This window comes from Canis lupus, chromosome 10, assembly GCF_003254725.2.
Source record: "Canis lupus dingo isolate Sandy chromosome 10, ASM325472v2, whole genome shotgun sequence".
In the NCBI taxonomy this organism is placed as follows: domain Eukaryota; kingdom Metazoa; phylum Chordata; class Mammalia; order Carnivora; family Canidae; genus Canis; species Canis lupus.
In genome coordinates this window covers 59370538-59390998 of record NC_064252.1, presented here as the reverse complement: position 1 = coordinate 59390998, position 20461 = coordinate 59370538, and the positions used below count along the sequence as shown (strand labels likewise).

Sequence of the window (20461 nt, the reverse complement as noted above, 5' to 3'; positions counted from 1 at the left end):
CCCTTCCCCGTGCTTGCTTGCTCGCTCCCTGTCTCTCTCTCAAAAAAATAAATAAAATCTTTTTTTTTTAAAGTATTTCTCTTTTGACAACTAATAAGGGATTTCTGGCGATGATATTCCATAAAGGATTTCAGAGTGTTTTTATCTAACATAGTAATTGGCAACTGTACTTAATCCAGCACTCTGTAAATTTATATTATTATTATTCCTCTGTGCTCCTTTGCCAATTCCTTACTGGTGGTGGCACATATCTCCTATTTTACTTCATTTTATGGTAGACTATTTTTCAATCCATTTACCTGTTTCTCAAACACCTAACATTGATACACACTAGTTTAGGTATTTTCATTATTAGTCACTAAATACATTTGAGCTTGTTTGAAGGACTGATAGGTAATTTCACCTTTTTTTGGTTTAACTTTTAACTCCATGATTCCTAACCACAGTTTATTCATCCACTTTGGAAATATGGATTGCATTATAAAACTCTATGTTCATAACAGGTTTTACTAAAACCGTTGTACTTTACATCATATGTTCTAATAGTTTAATTCATTTACCTTTTGTAAATCTCTTTCAATTATATATTTTCAAGTGTACTTTATCTTTGTGGTTATCTGCTATTAAATGATTTCAGATTTCCTAAGACTTCAAATGTTCCCTCCTTTCTTAAGAGACACTTAACTTGGCCAGATGGTACACTGGAATGATAGCCACATTTCTCTTAGCTATCATTAGGTCTCTGTATTCTCAGCCTATGAATTACGAGCTAACATAGTTCTTGCCCTCCCTTCCTAAAATGCTATTGGAAATTTTGTATTCTGCTTAAAATCTACTAGGTAAGAACTTTAGTCCCCCCTCACTTTTTGAAACACTTTCTAATATTCATGCTGAAATTAGGGTTTCAAATAAGGGAAATCTTTTTCTCTTTAATGATGGTCTCTATTTTGCAATTCTTTTTTTTTTAGATTGATTTATTTACTTACTTACTTACTTATTTATTTATTTATTTATTTATTTATTTATTTATTTATTCACGATAGACACACAGAGAGAGAGAGAGGCATAGACACAGGAGGAGGGAGAAGCAGGCTCCATGCCGGGAGCCCGATGCGAGACTCCATCCCGGGACTCCAGGATCCTGCCCTGGGCCAAAGGCAGGTGCCAAACTGCTGAGCCACCCAGGGATCCCCTATTTTGCAGTTCTTTACCTTTTCATATGATAATCTTATCATCCAAAGATGTATTACATAGAGACATACCATTGCTATTATTTTTTCTTCAGGTCATTTTTCTCTGATGCAGATTCGCTTTGCTTGTTCATTAACAGTACAGCTAATTTTTACTCACTTGAGTCAATTCTTTCTGGAAAGCCTCTACCAATGTTTCAGGATTTCTCACAACCTTTTAGGATCTCACAGAATTTCAGGATCAGAAAGGACTTAAATGTCCCTTCTCCCAATAAAAACCTCTCTTTTTACAAATATTCCATAATGCATTCAATATGTGTTACACTAAATTTCTGAACAGTTATACTTATTCAACAGCTTTCTGCTGGAGTAGAAATTCTGATATTAGAGAGTCTACACAATTTTTTGCTTCCCCTTTTCATCACATGACAACATTTGCCCATTAGACATACAACTTTCTTTTGCTTTCTTCTCACTTTTTTTTTTTTAATTTTATTTATGATAGTCACACAGAGAGAGAGAGAGAGAGGCAGAGACACAGGCAGAGGGAGAAGCAGGCTCCATGCAGGGAGTCCGACGTGGGATTCGATCCCGGGTCTCCAGGATCACGCCCTGGGCCAAAGGCAGGCGCTAAACCGCTGCGCCACCCAGGGATCCCTCTTCTCACTTTTCTTGAAATGTATCATGTGGGGATTTTTTAAATGGGTCTTACTCCTCCTAACACTTTGTAGGATGGAAGGTTTACATAACTAATACCATTCTCAACTGGAATACTCACATTTGACACTGGATATCTATGCTAGAATTGGAACATGTGATCTTTTAATAGAAACAAGATCAAGTATCATGAACAGCTTTTCCTCACATTTTCAAGAAACTGAAATTAATAACCCCATACTACCATAAGTGCTCAAAAACAAATATTTTAATGTAGTATTATATTTTGTTCATTCTTCCCCTTCCTATGTATATACTCCAAAGAAAAAAGGATTCTAGCATAAAAACTAGCATTGCAATACCTATTAAATATCTCTTTTCCACTAAAAACACTTAATAGTATGGCTCTGCATGAAAATGTTATGATTTTTTTATAAATTAATTTATAGATTTGTAATAAATCACTCTTATATAATAACATCTTGAAGGAATTGAATAATTTTCCAAAGATTATACTTTTATCCCAAATTAAATATTTTGGTATCTGAACAAATCCTATACAAAAACCTATTCTTTATCAAGACTCCACTTATCTAAATATTGTTTTCTTTTGTGATACTCTTAAAAGACCTAGTTTTCTCAACAGTGTATCTTTACTACCCAATGAAAAAGAAATGATGGTCACAAATAATCTAGTATTTGCTAAAAGATCTATTTTTACATGGTGCTTATTAAAATGGTATCATAGGGATTTAGAGACTTCTTTTGATCTTCCTGCTGCTTATCAGACTCAAAACAAATGCATAAAATCACTCATTTTTCAAAAAGTAAAAAAATCTATCCAAATCTTTCTTATTAATTTGTATGCACTACTGGTTGACTAGTCTCACTTTTTTTTCACAAAAATATTGTTTGACCTAAGTATAGTACATTTTTAATGTATTTTTCCAGTTCTTAGCATTAGATTTACTATAAATATCAGATGTTCTTCCACAGATTTTGTGAACTTAATATTAAAAACATATCACTGATGCTCTACACCTCAAGTTGTCAATCTGAATGAAAATGACACCATTATCAGCATCATCACTAACAGATTTCTTAAATTAGCTGCCAATACTATCAATTAGATATTTCACGGTTATTTTAGAAATGAGCATGTCAAAAGCATGTCACTTGCAACTATTTTCTCTGGCTAGCAATAAATTCAAAGTGTTCTGTGACAAAGGACATCAATCAGTAGAGCAAAGAGACCTGAGTTCAAATGTAGATGGAGACAATTATGAAAACTGTGGCATGCAAGTTAATTACTTAACCTCCTTAAGCCTCTGTATTTTCCTTATTAGTTTATTGGGAGAATGAAATGAAATAATGCATGTAGAGCATTTAACACAGAGCTTGGCACGCACTAAGTGAAAGATTTCAGTAGTAGTTGATGTTGATAATGATTTCCTAAAAAAGATTTCAAGAACTATCCGTAGTAGTTCTCAGATGCCACAGACACATTATGACTCATTTGCTACTCTTTACTGTAGATTTGCGCTTTCATTCTTTTCTACTTTTCTATGTTCTATGTTCACAGCCTCCTGAGTGAGGCTTTGGTAACATTCCCTCTAAGAATTTCATTAGGTGGCACTCGGAACACCTACAATGGAAGCTATGCTCTCCATGAGCCTCTTTCATACATGTTGTAGCTCCCAATTGCTCTTGCTTGAAATAAATTTGGGGAAAGCTGCTTTTACTCCACATTGAGCGTAGATGAGAAAAATGGCCAGTGTCTCTGGGGAATAATTAACAAAAGACAGTTTGTTTCATCTTCATGATAAAATACAGCATCCCTATTAGAAGGCAAATTCATCATTCCCAAAAGTTAAATAGAATGACACTTTAAAAGTAATTCCAGCTGATTAAATTTAGGGTTCTGAAAAAAAAAATTTAATTCATGAATATACTCTGAATCTTTCATTTGATTTTAAAATGTATAAATGTTCATTTAACTTTGAGCCCTTGCCTCTCAGTGTTCTATTCTGAGCTAGTCAAACAAGTGGTAGCAGGCATGCTGGGCTCAATAATACTGCCTCTCATATTTAAATACTCTTTTTCACTTGGATTGCAAATTAAAGACAGTCTCCTGAACACTGACACATTTTCAATGATTGATTTTGCAAAACGTGTTGATTTTTCTTACACTGTTTTGCCTCTGTGTGTGTCAACTTTGGCCTTCTTTTCTTGCTCCTTTGCAGCATTGCTGTCTCTTTGAAGCCATTGTCTGCCTGATATGAAAAATGTACATTAAACCTCATGACTAATTACACAGGCAGAAAATTCCTGATCTCAAATATAAAATACCTACACCCAGAAACTATAACAAAAGCTTCTGACTATGTACAAAACTCTTAATCAAACCTTTCATTCACTTGAATTAAAAGAAATTCCAATAATTTATTTTCTGTTAAAGTTGTGTTTACATTCTTTGAAAAGCAGATTTTTTATGCATGTCACATGCCTACAAATCAATTCATTTAACAACAAACAACATACATCCATCTCCTCCACAAAAGTTTATACTTGCTGTTACGTCTGCTATTAGGTGCTTCTGAATGAGTTCAGGTAAGTGCTACTCAGAATTGTTTTGTTCTAGATACAAAACAGTTAGGTCTTCAATATAAAGCCTATTTTTTAGCACCTGGCACTATGCATCAGCAAAGCAGACTTTTCCCAGTAAATCCTATAACCTATGGATGCAGTACATGGCTTCTCATATTTTAAAAATATACTTGAAAAGAAAATGAACAGATACTCTTCTCCCCCCAAAATTTACAAAATAATGTCTCTAAATCTGAAAGTACAGGGCCTCACACACATACTCCATGTCATAGTATATACAGCACAAAATGTCATCTCAGATAACCTAGCTGTGGGGGAAAAATTTTTTCCATGACACACTACTTACTTCTAGAGTTAATTTAACCAATCATTTTTGGAAAACTATCGAATGCATGGCCTTGCTTTAGCACTCTAAAAGATGGCCTGCAAGGAGGTTATAATCTAGTGTTGGGCAGGGGGGTGTGGTGAATACAAGAGTACACAAATAGTAATCCTATGAAACCACGAGAGAAGCGCAGTGAAAGAACACACCATGGAAACAAAGAAAGTTGTGGCTCGCTTCTTCAGCGTGCTAGAATTTTCCTAAGGGCCACCAGCCACCATTTGTTTTCATAACCCATCCTAGCACCAGACTCCCCCCACTCCCAGACTATCAAATCTAGGTACTCTGCTCTGCATAGCTGCTGCTTGCCTTTTCATTAGACCAGCTCTCCTCTGCCTCTGGTTGTTCTTCTCATGCAGTTACCAAGTACGGTAAATGCATCACATGCCATCACACTACTATTCTGGGAAACCCTGCAATAACTACCAGTGCACCAATTGGCTAGTCCAGCCTTGGATATAAAATTTTAGTTGCTTGCAAATGATGTTTCAGAATGGGGAGATGAGAGTAGCCACACTACTCCAGAAATGGCCACAATACCTAAGCAGAGGAAGTTGGAATAAGGTCTGCACATGAGCCAAAGCTTAGAATTTCATTGCCTTTGTTGGCTCATGTCACTTCTTTAATTAATGTCACTTTCTCTGTTTTAATATCAGAGCAAGTGACAAGAGTGCTTCTGGATGAATTGTGTTTTCTGAGGACTGTATGGCATACTCTCCCGCAGTCTGACAGAGGGACGTGCCAGCTTTACTTGGCAGTTACAATGCACCAGCTTTAGTTTTAGTAGTTTAATTTGTGGCAGTTATATGTTTTGAATACGTTGAAGTATTCACAACGGTCTCATGGAATCTGTTCCATAGATAAAGTTTACACAGTGGAAAAGAAAAAGCAATGGCTATAAGGCGATTAGGAAAAGCTTCTCTTGGCCACAGCTGGCCTTATAGGCATTTCTGTAAATTTAAGAGCATGTAGGGGATATGATTAAAGTGATCACAAGGAATGATGCCCCCCCCCCATTTTTTTGCCCAGTTCTGTAGTTGGTGTGAGACGATCATAAGGAATATGATATTTAGAACTCAATTTTATGCAAAATCCATTATTCAAGAAGTGAAGTTTATATACATGATAGACATGCAATGAAATAAATGTTAGAATAGAAAACTTTGTTACTTATGCATTAAGTTGATTCTAACATTTTGGTAAACTAAGTTTTTATTGATATAAAATTCAGAAGAATTTCTGCATGGAAGATAAAGGGCTAAACTTTTTCCTTTGGTTTGCTAAAGGTCTTTCAGTTTTCAGGCTGAAGTGTTCTGAAGGGTTTTTTGTTTGGACTCTTTCCTTCATCTCTTTTATACACTTTCGTGAAGCTTCATCAGCTCATGGTGAGAGCTGCCACCAAGGAGTTCTTCCAAACTTTGCCTGCCCTTTCTAAATTTAGGGTTCTTTACTGCAGCAGGTTGAAGATCTGGCTTTGATTGCACCTGGCTCTGCTGGAGAATAGAAATATTCATCTCCACTGAATGCATGCTGCTTAAGTGCTGGAGGCACTTGCAGGAGAGAAACTCTCATTGGAAACTTCATTACAATACTTTCTCTTCCCTACATGAAGTAGTAATTCTCATTCACCAAAGATAGAATTTTGCCTGACACAGCCACGGGAGCTCCTGTTTGACTTTCAAAATTAATCAACCTCTGAGCTGGAGTAGAAATGGCATGTCCTTTAACCTTAAGCACAAAAAGCTCTCAACAGACTGCAGTTTTTATATCCCTGGATGAGAGTTTGGGCCCCTAATACTTAAACTTGATGCACATACTGGGTTTCTGGCATGCTTTTGCCCATACCCATCTGCTAGCCTGGCACTGTGCCCATTCAGAAGGTGTGATGCCAGTTTCAATAGGGCATAGGTGCCAATCAAAGATGGGTTTGGAGGGGCAGCATGCAGAACGCAGCAAAAGTCAGCTCTTCTGCCAGAAGATCCTCCTGTTATCATATAATGCCAATGAAGGGCCACATGCTTCATTGCTTGGGATCACATTGCATCTGTAGATGTTTCTGGCCTTCAATGGATGTCTTTCTACAGAAGCATTTTCCTCAAGTATTACTTGATTGGAGACACTAAAGAAAAGTCTAACAAATTGAAGTCCATCCTTTTAAAAGGAACAGTGGAAATCTCTGACAGTTGTCTTGAAATAATTGCTGAGTTTTCTGCCTTTTCTCCTAAAATACTCTTTCATGTAGAGTATCGTATAGTATACTCAGTCCATCTATTGGAGTTATAAGGGACAAACATTCTGAAGAAGCACTAATCGCAAAACCAAGTACGTAAGCACTTTTTAGAAAGACCATATCTACTATTTATTCTTCTTCTCCCATATCGAAAGAAAAAAAACCCAAAACATTTCAGAAGCAAAGTCTATCCATATTTCATAAGGAAGCCAGAAGCTCTCAAAAGCTGAGAAATCTTTTATTGTATGGCAACAGAGGTGAGTTCATTTCATGAAGAAGAAATTTCCCTATAGCAATAGGTTTCAAATTTTAAAACCTTGACCACTATAAACAGTTACAAGATAGTAATAGGTGCAGTAGAAGAAACATAATATATAAATCAAGGAGGAATACGGCAGTTTGTAAGTCCTCCCTGAAGGCAAGAGACTTTGACAGTAAGTTGAAAATGAAGAACCATAATATATGTTAAAAAGAAGATCAGACACTTAACAAAATGAAAAAGACAAGGAAAAGCTAAGCCTTAGAAGAACTCTCTCTTTTTAAACAAAGAACCCTTCTGTAAATATTTAGATCTCCTAACTGATAGGCACATGCATACGCCTCTTTCTCTAAAAACTCAAAATTAATAGCCTCTGGACAGCAAAATACAAAATGAAAACACATCTCCTACAGACTTTTATTTCTTGTGAATAAGTCTAACAAGCACATTAAATTTACAAAATCCCAAGTGATTCCTTCCTGGGAGTTCTCTCTTTCCTCACCTTCACCTGGGATCTACTTTATCATACACACTAGAGTTTCCAGTACAAGTTTCCCCTATTTCATGTTTATTTTCTTCTTCTTTTCACCCTCATGGTATGGTTTGCAAAATTTTCTAGTTACCATCTTCATGGCACCATAATGTTGCATAGCATCAGATAAAACTAATTGCTTATTCCAAAGCCTATTCTATAAGACATTGTCAAAATAAAAATAGCGATGTATGTAAAATAAAGCAATAAGTGTTCCAATAATTCCACTCTAGTTGCATTATCCTTGGGTTCTTCTGAACATTATTCTACATAACTTAACAAGGAATCCATTATTGTGGGCAAAAAAGTAAAGTAAGTAAAAACTATATATGCATAAATAGTCTTTTCTATTTCTTCAAAAATCGAAGTCTGTTTCTTTGTCAATAAGTGAGTTAAACTTTGGTAATATCTAAAGATCCTACTTAAGCTACCTGTTTCTCATTTCCCTCCAAAAAAGATTTCTTCTATGTCTCAAAGCAAAATATGCTAATCTGAAAACACAACCCAAAACATGTTAGACCATCACCTAGATGAAGTCTACACATTTATCCATGGATAAGAGATTTGATCTTAAGAGTTTAATTTTAGTTTTAAAAATGTGGTTTTTTTTATAAAAAAAAGAATGCCATTGATTTATGGCAATAAAGCATACACAGAAGATGTCATGATAATCGTCTCAGTTTTTCTTGTGACTAAGATTGTACCTCTACAAAATTACAAGCCAGAATTAGGGGTTACATCTGTAATTATGGAAGGGAATAAAGACAACTGGCTTGTGTAGGTTGAATATCCTAACCTCACTCTCAATCTCTCAGGCAAATGACTGTTAGCATCTACTCTGTGCTTGATACTCCAAAGAAGCTAAATGGTCATCTGGCTATGACTGACATCAAAAAACTAAAACTTCTACAGATAAATCATTTCTGTTTTTACTCATATAAGCCTTCAAAGGAATTCAGTTTAACTTTATTATGTATAACTTTTTTCTGGATTTTTTTTGACAAATTTCTGAAACCCAGTATCTTCCATATCTGAAGTACATGAGATACAACTCAAATAAGAAATTGTTACTATGTCATCATGGCTACTATCATAAATTTTACTGGTAAAAATATTTAGATCAGTAAGTAAAATGTCATAGTCTTTCAATGGTATTCTCTATATTCTTAGTTTTATGACATCGGCAGCTAAATTTATCACAATCTACGTAGGGCAGGATAAATGGAAAATCCCTCCAATGGATGTCTTTGCAACATCTTAATCTCCTGTGGCTCCAGACACTGAACCTGGGATTCAGCTGATCAAGGAGCATAGGAGTTTCTAAATAAATTAATTAATTACATTTAAGTGCCTATTAAGCTCCAAGTTCTTTAAAAACATTACTTCATTTAATTCCCACAATTATTACTATCTCAGTCATACAGAACAGGAACAAAGCCTTGTGACTAGGTGCAAGTCATTCAGTTTCTAAATGTCCTGAGTCAGGATTCAATCCAGATTTGCCTAACACCAAAACCCATACCCTTATTTATTCAATTCTCCCTTCGTTTGCTTGCTTCTGTGTTGTACCTAGCAGTAAAACAGAATTCAGATTCTGAGTTCTCTCTCCTTCCCTGGAATTTTAGAAACTTTTACAATTATTTGATACTAAAATGAGAGCAAATGTTCCCACCCCTTGAACCAGCTTCCTTTCTTCCTCTGCCCTCCTTCTTTTCATATACAAAGAAGAACCCTGTCTATGTTCTTGTATTCAGACTCTTCTTTTTCCCTCTTATAACTATTTCTATTAATGCTAGAGGCACATTATTTCTCCAAGTCAAGAGTAAATACCAAAATTCTCTGTCTCTTCCCCTTCACTCTCAACTGATGATTACTGAAAGGCCTTGGCTACTGATCTCAAAGCTAAAGGACAACTGGACACGCACAATGAGTTAGACACAGACACATGGGCTAGTTTCTTGTCAGCCTCAGGCAACAAACTCCGAGGGAATGTCTGCTGAAACTCTATTTGGAAAGAAGAACACCTGGAAAGAAGGTAGCTGGACACACAGGTGTTGTTAGGGAAAACCTCAATTTCTTCACTTATATATAAGAAACATAGTAAATTGCAAAACTATATAATTTCATATGAATTTGCTTAGATGGCTTTGAAAATACATCTATAAAAACTAAGTTGAATGAGGTGATTTCTGATGGCATCTCATTAAAGAGCTGATCCTATGATACACAAGTGCCAGTCTGGATGGAACAATGACGGCATTTGATATACACAACTTTATTATGCATTCTGAAGTATGGAGCCTCTTCCTCAAAATAGCTAAATATTTCTTCAAAATGTTTCCCCAGTGGTGGGCACTTGCTAATACTCCCAGGATCCAGGTTCTAACATTCAGATAAGATAGTAGAGGATACAGCATAATATATGGAACCTTAAAAATTGTAAAATAGGGGCATCTGGGTGGCGCAGTTGGTTAAGTATAAGGCTCTTGGTTCCCACTCAGGTTGTCATCTTAGGGTTGTGAGATCCAGCCCATGTCAGGCTCCACACTCAGTGTGGAGTCTGCCTGAGATTCTCTCTCCCTCTCCCTCTACCCCTCCTGCTCATGCTATCTTCTCTAAAATAAATTAATAAATCTTTTAAAAAACTGTAAAATAAATATTATTTTGATAATGAGAAAAAATAAGTAAAAAATAACTGACACATACTTAGAGCAAAAGAAGCACAGACCTTTTAAAAACAGGGACAAATAAATCACATGCCTGAGCAAATTTCTTTTTCAAAACAAGAACCACACAAGTAGTGAATATATGTGTGTGTGTGTGTGTGTGTGTGTATAGACCTACACTTAATTTTTGAAATGCACTTAAATTTAAATACACATTAACATTTCATATATTTACATTTTTAAAAAAGAAAATGGATAAGATCATTACAATCAATGCTTTTCCGTATTTCTTTGAAATTATTCAAATAATTCAAATATTAGAAATCTAAAAGTATAATAAGCTATGGGATCCAAAGCTATTGCTCAGAAACAACAAAAATTTATTCAACTCCTTATCCCTGGCTTTGAGTCAAGACTGTCTACTAGAGATCTTAGCTCTTTGCTATACAAGAGAATTCACTAATTCAAAGTCTCAGTCAACACTTATTTTATGGGGATTCTACTCTCTGTGGACTCTAAGTATACTCTTAGAGTATTTACCTATACCGTCCAATATGGTAGCCACTAGCTATACACAGAGATTTAGCTCTTAAAATGGGACTAGATACATTCTGGATTCTAAAGACTGTAACTAAAAACAATTCCTTTTTTAAAAAATATTGATAACATGTTGGAATAATAACATTTTAGGTATAATGGATTAAATAATATATATCACTGAAATAAATTTCACCTTTTTACTTTTTTTAATGTGGCTCTTAGAAAATTTTAAATTACATAAGTGGCTTGCATTACATTTCTATTGAACAATGCTGCTTGTCATTCTCATTATAGCACTTTTCAAGCAAGTTCAAACTTTTTTTGAATCTTTTAAAATACTTTATTTATTTGACAGAAAGAGAGAGAGAGAGAGCGCACGCAGGGGGAGCAACAGAGAAGAGGGAGAGGGAGAAGGCAGCTCCCTGGGAGCCCAATGTGGGGCTCAATCCCAGGACACTGAGATCATGTCCTAAGCCAAAGGCAGATGCTTAACTGAGCCACCCAGACACCCAAGTTCAAACTCTTTCGATGAGAAAACTGTTCTCTAATCCATACATTTTTGTGTGTGTTGGTCTTATCTTTCCAATTTGATTAGACACTGAGATGATTAATAATGAATTATTTTTTAACTGAATTTCATTCATTCGCTCAAAATGACAACTTTCTCAGAAAAGGAGCTTTATCCATTGTGATCTATGAAACATGTTGGTGAAGGGTGGCGAAATATGCCTAATTTCTAAAATATGCCTCTTCAGCATTAAGGATTATCTTGGGCTGCTAGCACCTGAAAAGGAATAAATGCAGGGAGAGGCTTTCTCCAAACTCCCTTTATTTGCATAAAGACAGATTCTCCAAAAAAGACTCAACTGTTATAAATTCCCTTCAGGGAAGTTTCATCAACCGGAAAAAACTAATTCTTATCACAAGAGATTAGAAGTTGCCAAACTTTGTCACAAACTATCATATCCCCCATCTATTCTCCTAAAGGCCCATTCATCTTTCCTAAAGATCATTTACTGCCCTTTAAGTGGTCTCCATTCCCTCTCCTTCTCCAAGACAATACTCCCTATGTGTATAAGTTCTCACATCACACTGCTTTTTGGGATATTCACTTTTTTCCTCTGCGATATCTGTGTGCACATAACATTAAAGATTAGTAAATATGTACACCTTTTCTCCTGTTGTCAGTTTCTTTCATAAACCCAGCTCTCAAACCTAGAAGAGTAGGGAAACTCTTTCTTTCCCTATTGTCTCAAATGTTTAATAAGGAATTCAAGATTCCCCCAATGGAGGTCTTTTCGCAGCTTCTTAAACTCCTATAAGAACAAATGTAATGAGTCAATCCATTTAGGAGAATTTATCCTTGAGGGTAATTTTTTTAAATCACTAGTATTTATCTTATTTTATTCATTAAATCAAGTCATGTAATGGATAGTTCTGATCGTTAAACTACAGATTTAAGGTAGCCCTGAATGATCCTTTTAAATTCAATGTAATTTAAAAACTTTCAAATCTAGTATAAAAATACACTCAATTAGAGCTCCTTATCTGTACCACAGAACACAAGAAATAATTTTGAGAGTCTATTTTCTCATTTATCAAGGATGGCAAATGACTAGTACCATCTAGATGCACAGGACAAAAGTTAATTCATTCCACACAACAGAAGCCTTGAGTTATTAAGACTCAATTCTCTAGTGAAGCTTAGTTAAGAAATGGCCGCAACCCTGTATTCCTTAAATATTAATGATTAAGATTCACAGTGTTTGGATTTATACAGTTCTGGTTTCTGAGCTAAAAAGCAATGATTCCAGGAAAACACACTCTCAACAAAAGAACATTAACACTTGTTTCATGGGCTTTGTAACTAGGCTCTGAAAGGACTTCTAGGACTCATTCATTCAAAAAAACATGGACGGCAACGAAGGGGGTCAGTGATGTCTTAAACCAGACATTCTAGTAAACACTAACAAGCCTCATTTACTTAATAAAGTGCATTTATGAATTCTATTGTAATTCAAAGTTTCAATTTTCAAAATACTAAGTAATCACATTCCAGTCACATATACAAGAATACCAAGTAACTTATAGTTATACTTTACCTAAATATACCAATCCAAATCCTCCAGAGCCAATCATTTTGCCCAGCACCCATTGCTTTCCTTCCGTATCATCCAGAACCTTGCCTTCTGGAAGTGGAACAGGAAGTCTATATTTCTCATTTCTTCTTGGTGGCATCACTTCTGTTGGCAGAAAGAGTGAGATAAGCAATTAGAAATTTTAAAAAAAACAACAATAACAAAAAGTACAATTAAAATACATTTCTCAAAACATCTTCTATGGGGCACTTTCCCAGGTTCCTACCGGTTAGGATTAGGATTATGAAGTCAATCGGACTTGGGAAAGCCCACACGTTATATTCAAACTGGAATTGCACATACATTATAATACCGAAATACTAGCCTAAAAAAGACTAGCATCTAAAAACCAACCAACCAACCTTTTGAACTTCACGTAACTTTTCCAAAATTCATTCAGGGGAGTCTAGAATACCTACTAACGGTGCAAAACATACCTTAAGAAATGAGTTTGCAATTCCGGAGGACGAAGAGAAAATAAGTTTCATATACGTGCAAATACTCCTTTCACTGAGAAATGTTAAGCATCAAAGGTGAGGTCTTTGGCCACTAGGAGAGAATACAGCTTTGGATTAGGAAAGCACGGGCAATGGCAACAAAGACCATCACCAAGCACAGCAGGTCACACTACCGACACAGAGGAGGTACTCAGGAAAATATCTGTTAAATGAGCCTGGAATTGCCAAGGACATATGACTTCTCAGAGCACGAGGCCACCAGGCAGCTTCAAGGCCGGCCCTCTACTCTTGTTTCTTCATACCCTGTGTCTCCCCCATCCTCACCAAAGTGAAAATTGCCCTGCCTTAGGGAATTAATCAATAATAAGTAATCACAGGTTTGTGTAATTTCACAATGAAAGACTTTTGGCTGGAAGAGAAAACTGTATAGGGACACACACACACACACACACAGCTCCTCTTCCTGAAACTAATTTAAATGCGAGGGTTCACTGCAATCCTCTAAGAATTTCCAAAAAAAAAAAAAAAAAAAAAAATTAGCAGCACTGGCTGAATGCTACCGAGCTGGAAGTTCATGTAAAGTTTTCGCTGTATGATCTTCCCAATTTTGTCAAAGTTTCTGTTCCTTTAATGAGGCTTCCCTCCTTCACTTAAACCAAGGCCCTCCAAGAGGGCAGCAGGGCCTCAAGGCGTTTGGGGGGGGGGTGTTTGGGGGGGAGGCCCCCCCCCCCCCCCCCGATGCTTTATACATACTGACATCCAATACCTATTTGCGGACTGAAAACCTAAAGTCTGCAAAGAACAACTTTTCAGCGGGGGCACAGCACAGCCCGGGGGCATCGGAACTCGCAGCTGGAAGGGGCCGCTCAACTGCACCTCCTGGGCGCGGCCCCGGGCGGCGGCCCCTCCGCTTCGGGTCCCTTCCCGGGGGTCCCGAGGCCTGAGCACGCGCGGGGCCGGGGCGCGGGGCCCAAGGCGGCCCAGCCCCCACCCCGCGAGCCCCCGGCGTCTGCAACCCCTCCCTCCCCTCCCGCCCGCCCCAAGCTCCCTCCGCACCGGCTGCAGGCGGACCCGGCCCGAGCTCGGGGCGGCCGAGAGGCGAAGGGGGCGCCGGATGGCGGGACTTAGGACCCGGCGGGCGACCAGGCGCGGAAGCGGGGCCTGCGCGGCCGGGGAGGTCGGGCGCTCGCTCCGACGGCGGCCGGTGGGACTTAGGACCCGGCGGGCGACCAGGCGCGGAAGCGGGGCCTGCGCGGCCCGGGAGGTCGGGCGCTCGCTCCGACGGCGGCTCCTCGCGGGGCGGCGGGGCGGCGGGGCGGCGGGGCGGGCGGAGAGCGCGGCGCCCGGGGCCCGGGAAGCGGGGCGGGCGGGCTCCTGGGGCCGGGCGGGGCCGCGGGCCTCCAATCCCGCGGGGAGGCGGGTCCCGCCCGCGCCGGCCCTCGGAAGGGCCCGGCTGACGTCCGCGCGCCCGCCCCCAGCCGCGTGCTCCGCGCCCGGGCGCCGGGGGACGGGGGCTGCGCGGAGAGGGCGCCGCGTTGGTGCTCGAGGCGGCCCGCCGGGGGCTGCAGGCTGGGCCGTCGGGTCCCCGCGGTGCATCGGTGCAGGTGCAGGAGGACTCGGGTCCCGCGCTCTCCCGGGACCTGGGGCTCCAAACCCGCGCGCGAGCCCTTTCTGACCCGCACTGCGGCCCGAAGCCTGGGAGACCCCGGGGCCCACCGAGGTCCAGTTCTCAGGCAACTGCTGGGATAACCTTCACTCAACGTAATCACTTTACAGAAATTCAGGCGGCTTTTTTTTTTTCTTTTTTTTTTTTTTCTTTTTTTGCAGACTGGAAATAACCGTAGTTCTTATTTAGGTTATAAGGGATGTGAAAGAAAAAGTATTGTAATGACACTTGTCAAAATGGTAAAGAAAACTTTATTCCAAACTATTGCAATAGGAGCAAGCTGCATTCAGTGCCGAAGACAGCACAAAGTGGGCCTTTATGGCCAAGTAGGGGTGGGGTGGGGGTCGGGGGGTCAGGGCATGGAACATTATTGAGGAAATGTCAGAGATGAGGGGAGCAGTCTGGCTACACTGAGCTAACCGGATTCTTGCTGAAGACAAGACGGGCCAGGGCGATCAGAACTCGCCTGGGGGCTGGGGGAGGATGGAGAACTCAGATACAGAGGGTTGTGGTTAGATGGGAGATTTGGGCCTGCCTTAGCAGGATCCTCACCAAAAGTGGACAATGTAGAGAGAACATGGGAGTCCAAAGCCATCCCCGGTTGAAAAGGAGTTCTGGAGAGCCTGAGTCGAGTTTGGTCAAAGAGGACCTTGAGCAGGCTATTAGTTATAAAATTGTGATGATACTTAAGTGAGAGAAATGAATTAAGTGGTTTCCTAACACATAACAAAGACTCCTAGTGAGCCTCTAATATTTCACTGTAGACAAAATAAATGCCCCCAAAACGATCGTTAAACAATATGTCAACATCCTATGTAGGAAGCCAGTAATTAACGTGGGATGCAAACTGAAAGGAAAATCAAAGACCTTGAGTGACTCTGATGGAATAAGGTTTTAGGACTTCCTACATCTACCACCAAATGAAAGATGACATCAGAAAACATTTCTTAAGCACTTGGTGCTATGGATTTAAGAGCCTTTATAAAGAAATTCAGTAGTCTGCCTGTAGAATAATTGCATTTTTTAAGGTAGTCCTTCAGTAATCCAATAATGTCCATTCCTATTTCCATAAGACATATATATATTATAGAAGCTATCGGTTGCCTAGCCAAACATCCATATGGGTATTTTTTTTCTCACATTCCAGATTGATTCAGGTGTCTACCCACTTTCCCAGGTTAATTTCTTTGGGAAGATGCAGCTCCAGCACCAACCACAATAGGTTACTCCTGAGGGGGTCATACATGGCTCTTGCCTTCATACTTATATAGAGGATATCGTTGTGTCTTTGTCTGTTCAGGCTACTAAACCAAAACACCATAGACTTGGTGGCTCTAAAACAACAGAAATTTATTTCTCACGGTTCTTAAGGCTAGGAAGGTTATGACCTAATCACCTCCAGGACCCTATCTCTTCACACCATTAGATTGGGGATTAGGTTTCAACATAGGAATGTGGGGGCACACATTTAGTCTGGGGTACGTGGCAAATTCTGTTAGCTCAACCTTCAAATTACATCCAGAATCCATCATTTCTCATCACCCCTACTGCCACCATCCTGGTTCAAACCATCATGTGTTTCCTGGATAACTGTTGTACCTTTCTAAATGCTGTCTTGTTTTCTACCCTTCAATGCCTACAGTCTTTAGCAAACAGCTAAATGATATTTTTAGAAGCCTAAATTACATCCTTCCTCTGTTAAAAACACTTTAGTGTCATTCCAAGTTATTCAATAAAAGCCAATCCTTACTGTGACTTAAAACAGTGTTTTTCAACCCTGACAATATTGACATTTGGACCAGATGCTTCCTTGTTGGGTGTTGGGGGTTGTCCAGAGGTGGGCTGTCTCCCGTAGATAGGATATTTAGCAGCATCCCTGGCCTCCCTAGCAGTCTCTCTCCACCAAGTTATGATGACCAAAATCCACTATTACCAAATTCTGTAAAGGTCAGAGTATCTCTATGGCCTTACTCTATCACTTTCTTCAGGTCTTTATTCGAAAGACAACTCAGGGAGACCTTTTTGTTTCACCAACCCAACTCAAATTCTAATCTACCAACAATACTTCATAGCCCCCTTTCCTTTTGTCCTCTCAGTACTTAGTGTTGTACAACAACATATTATACAGGTAACTTCTTTATTCAGAAAATAGACAAATAGTCTTCCTCAGTAAATTGTATGTTCCATGGGAAGGCAACATTTTTTACTCTTTGAGTCACTAATATATTCCCAGTCCCTATGATACAAATAGAGAAAACACACCATTTTCCTGTTAAATGAATAAAAGGAATCATGATGATACCATTCCTTTCCCAGTGATTGGTTTAGACAGTATGTATATATGAAATACAGGTAGAGGCAAAGAAAAGTTTTCTGGATACTTATATAAAGAAATGTTCTCTTCTGGATACCATTCCTGATGTGATGTCTAAAATTTCTCCAGTCATCTTGTGAACATAGGGGTACAAATTATAAATCAAATACACCACAAATGTCAAAATGTCCAACAAGTGAGCTTAGGATATTTACTCACATAACCAAAAAGAAAAGGAAGAAGAAAAGAGAAACCCAACCCTTAACTCACACCTCATTTAGAACTTGACTCAAAATTGATCGTGGACCTAAATCTATATGCAAGAGCTAAAACTATAAAACTTTTGGAAGAAGGCCTAGGAGAAACCCTTTATGGTCTTAGAATTGATAAATCTTTGTGATCTTTGAGTTTATATAATTAGAATGTTCCCAAAGAAGCTGAAAGCCTAAAGGAAGAACTTGATAAATTAATTTCATCAAAATTAAAAACATTTGATCTTCAAAAAGCCCTGTTAAGATACCAAGTTTTGGTAGATATATGAAAAAACAGACATTCTCTTTCTTCGCTCATGGGGATCCAAAGTGCTACAGCCACTTCAGAAAGCAATTTGTCAGTTTCTTAATATATTAAATGTATAATTAGCATACAACCCAGCATTCATGTTCCTAGATATTTAAGAGAAATGTAAACCTATATCTACACAAAGACTTGTATGTAGATGTTTATAGCAGCTTCTTAGGTAATAGCCAAAAATTGAAAACAGCTCAAATTCCCATCCAGAAGTAAATGGATAAACAGATTGTGGTATATAATATATCTCCTACACAATGGAATATCACTCAGCAATAAAAAGGGACAAACTACTAACACAAGCAATAATCTGGATGGATCCCAAAAGCGCAGCGCTGTATAAAGGAAAGAAAACATAAAAGAATACATATCATAAAATTCCTCTGAAACTCCCAAGAATTGGTTTGAAGTGGTGGACTGATTCCAAAGGGGCTAGTAGAACTTTTTGGAATGACAGACATGTTTAATTTCTTGATTGTAATGATGATTACATGAGTATACATCTGTAAAAACTCCTCTAACTGTACACTTAAGATTAATGAATTTTATGATATGTAAATTATGCCTCAGTGAAATTGACTTAAAAGAAAAGAATGGCTGAGGAGAATGACGGGAAGAACCTGATTTGTTGAGACTTTCATTGAATCACTCATTCAACTGACACTGAAGCCACCATACTTTTCATATTCTTCTGTGAAGTGTTAAATGTCCTTATTGCTTAAGCCTCTTAGCATTGATTTTTTTTTTGTTTCTTGCAGCCAAAATCTTCCTAACAGATGAAATAAAGTTTCAAGTGGCAATGAATTTAAAATGTTAATAAATTTGTCATAAATAAAAATGGGAACAGAAGTGCAGGTAAACCTGTATTGAGAATATGTGGGGTTTTCTTAAGTGTTGGGTTTTAATGCAGAATTTTATGATTCAGAGCATATTGCTGTGTGTATGTTTCAAGATGAAAACTGACAGAATATAGAAATACAAATTTTGGAACTAGTGAAAGAGCGTCTTCTGAATGAACATGATGAGAAACAAGAAAGAAAAGAGAATCTAGACATGAAGCACTGAAGTATGAGTCATCAGAAAAAAAAATAGGGAAAACAAGGCTTTCAAACAAAGCTATTTTGATAGATCTTACAGACTATGAGTGATTCACCACAAACACACACACACACACACAAAAGGACTTTCTTGGCGGTGTGCCAACATTGTAGGTATGGCTTGGATTCTGCTTTTCAAAGAACCAGGTGCTATGAAATGCTTATACTTGTTCAAATCAAAAAGAAAAACCTAGCCATTCAGTGAGCACACCTTACAAGGCCAAGATCATTTCAAATCAATTAAAGTGTTAAAGATGTTGCATAGACAAAACATTTAGAAAAATCCAATCTTTGTAATTTAATGTGAAAAAAAGGAGATCACTTCACTGGAAACATTTTGCCTGCCAAAGAAGAGCTAGTTTTTGTTTTATAAAAATCCAGGAGGCCATTTGCACTCATAAACACACAATCCCTGGAGAGCTAAGCAGTTATGACATAGAAACTTTGAAAATAATAGTATTCAGATAAGTGGAATCTCAAAGCTATCAGATATACAATCAGAGCAAATATCTGTGTCCTTTGCATTATCCATTTTAAGACCATTTCAACTTATTGTTTCAAAATTGTAGTTCTTGATTGTCCATATAAGTGAAAGACGAGGATACAAAAAAATAATTTAAAATGTCATCTGTCAATATGTCCACAGGCTTGATAAAATCTTTTCCAGAGATATTAGTTAGTAGAGCCCTGCTGCCAAACAATTGGAGGTAAATATGTATCAAATTATCTCTCAAACAACTGAACGTGGTAAAATCTAATACAGCTAGCCAAAATGATGTTAGTCCTACCCTGTCCATTCCCCTGATACAAGCATCATAAAAGCTTAATTAACCATAAGACTATATTCACACTTTACTTCCTCTTTCTTCCTAACATGCCTGCGGTAATCAAAAACATGAGCTTGAAAAAGAGGAAGGGGAACTAGCTGAATGATTTTTAAGCAGAAGCTGGGCTTTCAACAAGAATAGAGTTGATGATGTATTCAAAGGCGAGGTGAGGACAGTTTACCCACGAGTGATGTCAGCCATGCTTTTGGGCTTGCCTTTCACGTACTACCAGCACAACCCTCTTCAGTTTTTATTCTTAGGCCTTATAAGCTTTGAGCCTAGGTTGAGATAAAATTACGGAGGTTCTTAAATGCTTAACAAGGAGTTT

At 38.3% G+C, this 20461-nt stretch overlaps 1 protein-coding gene across 3 annotated transcripts in view; it reads right to left on the bottom strand.

Annotated features, from left to right (window-relative positions):
- Positions 1-20461, bottom strand: part of VRK2 (VRK serine/threonine kinase 2) — a 216092-nt gene that overhangs the window by 96946 nt on the left and 98685 nt on the right. Inside the window, exons 1-3 of one of the 3 annotated variants that reach the window (XM_025467836.3) lie at positions 14716-14875; positions 13639-13750; positions 13166-13306 (exon numbers count right to left, since the gene is read on the bottom strand). In XM_025467836.3, coding sequence (XP_025323621.1) covers positions 13166-13301 — 136 coding nt within the window. In that variant the 5' untranslated portion in view covers positions 13302-13306; positions 13639-13750; positions 14716-14875. Of the gene's footprint in view, positions 1-4035; positions 4116-13165; positions 13307-13638; positions 13751-14715; positions 14876-20461 lie in introns of those variants that run through there. The other 2 variants (XM_035696513.2, XM_049115552.1) reach the window with 2 other exon arrangements.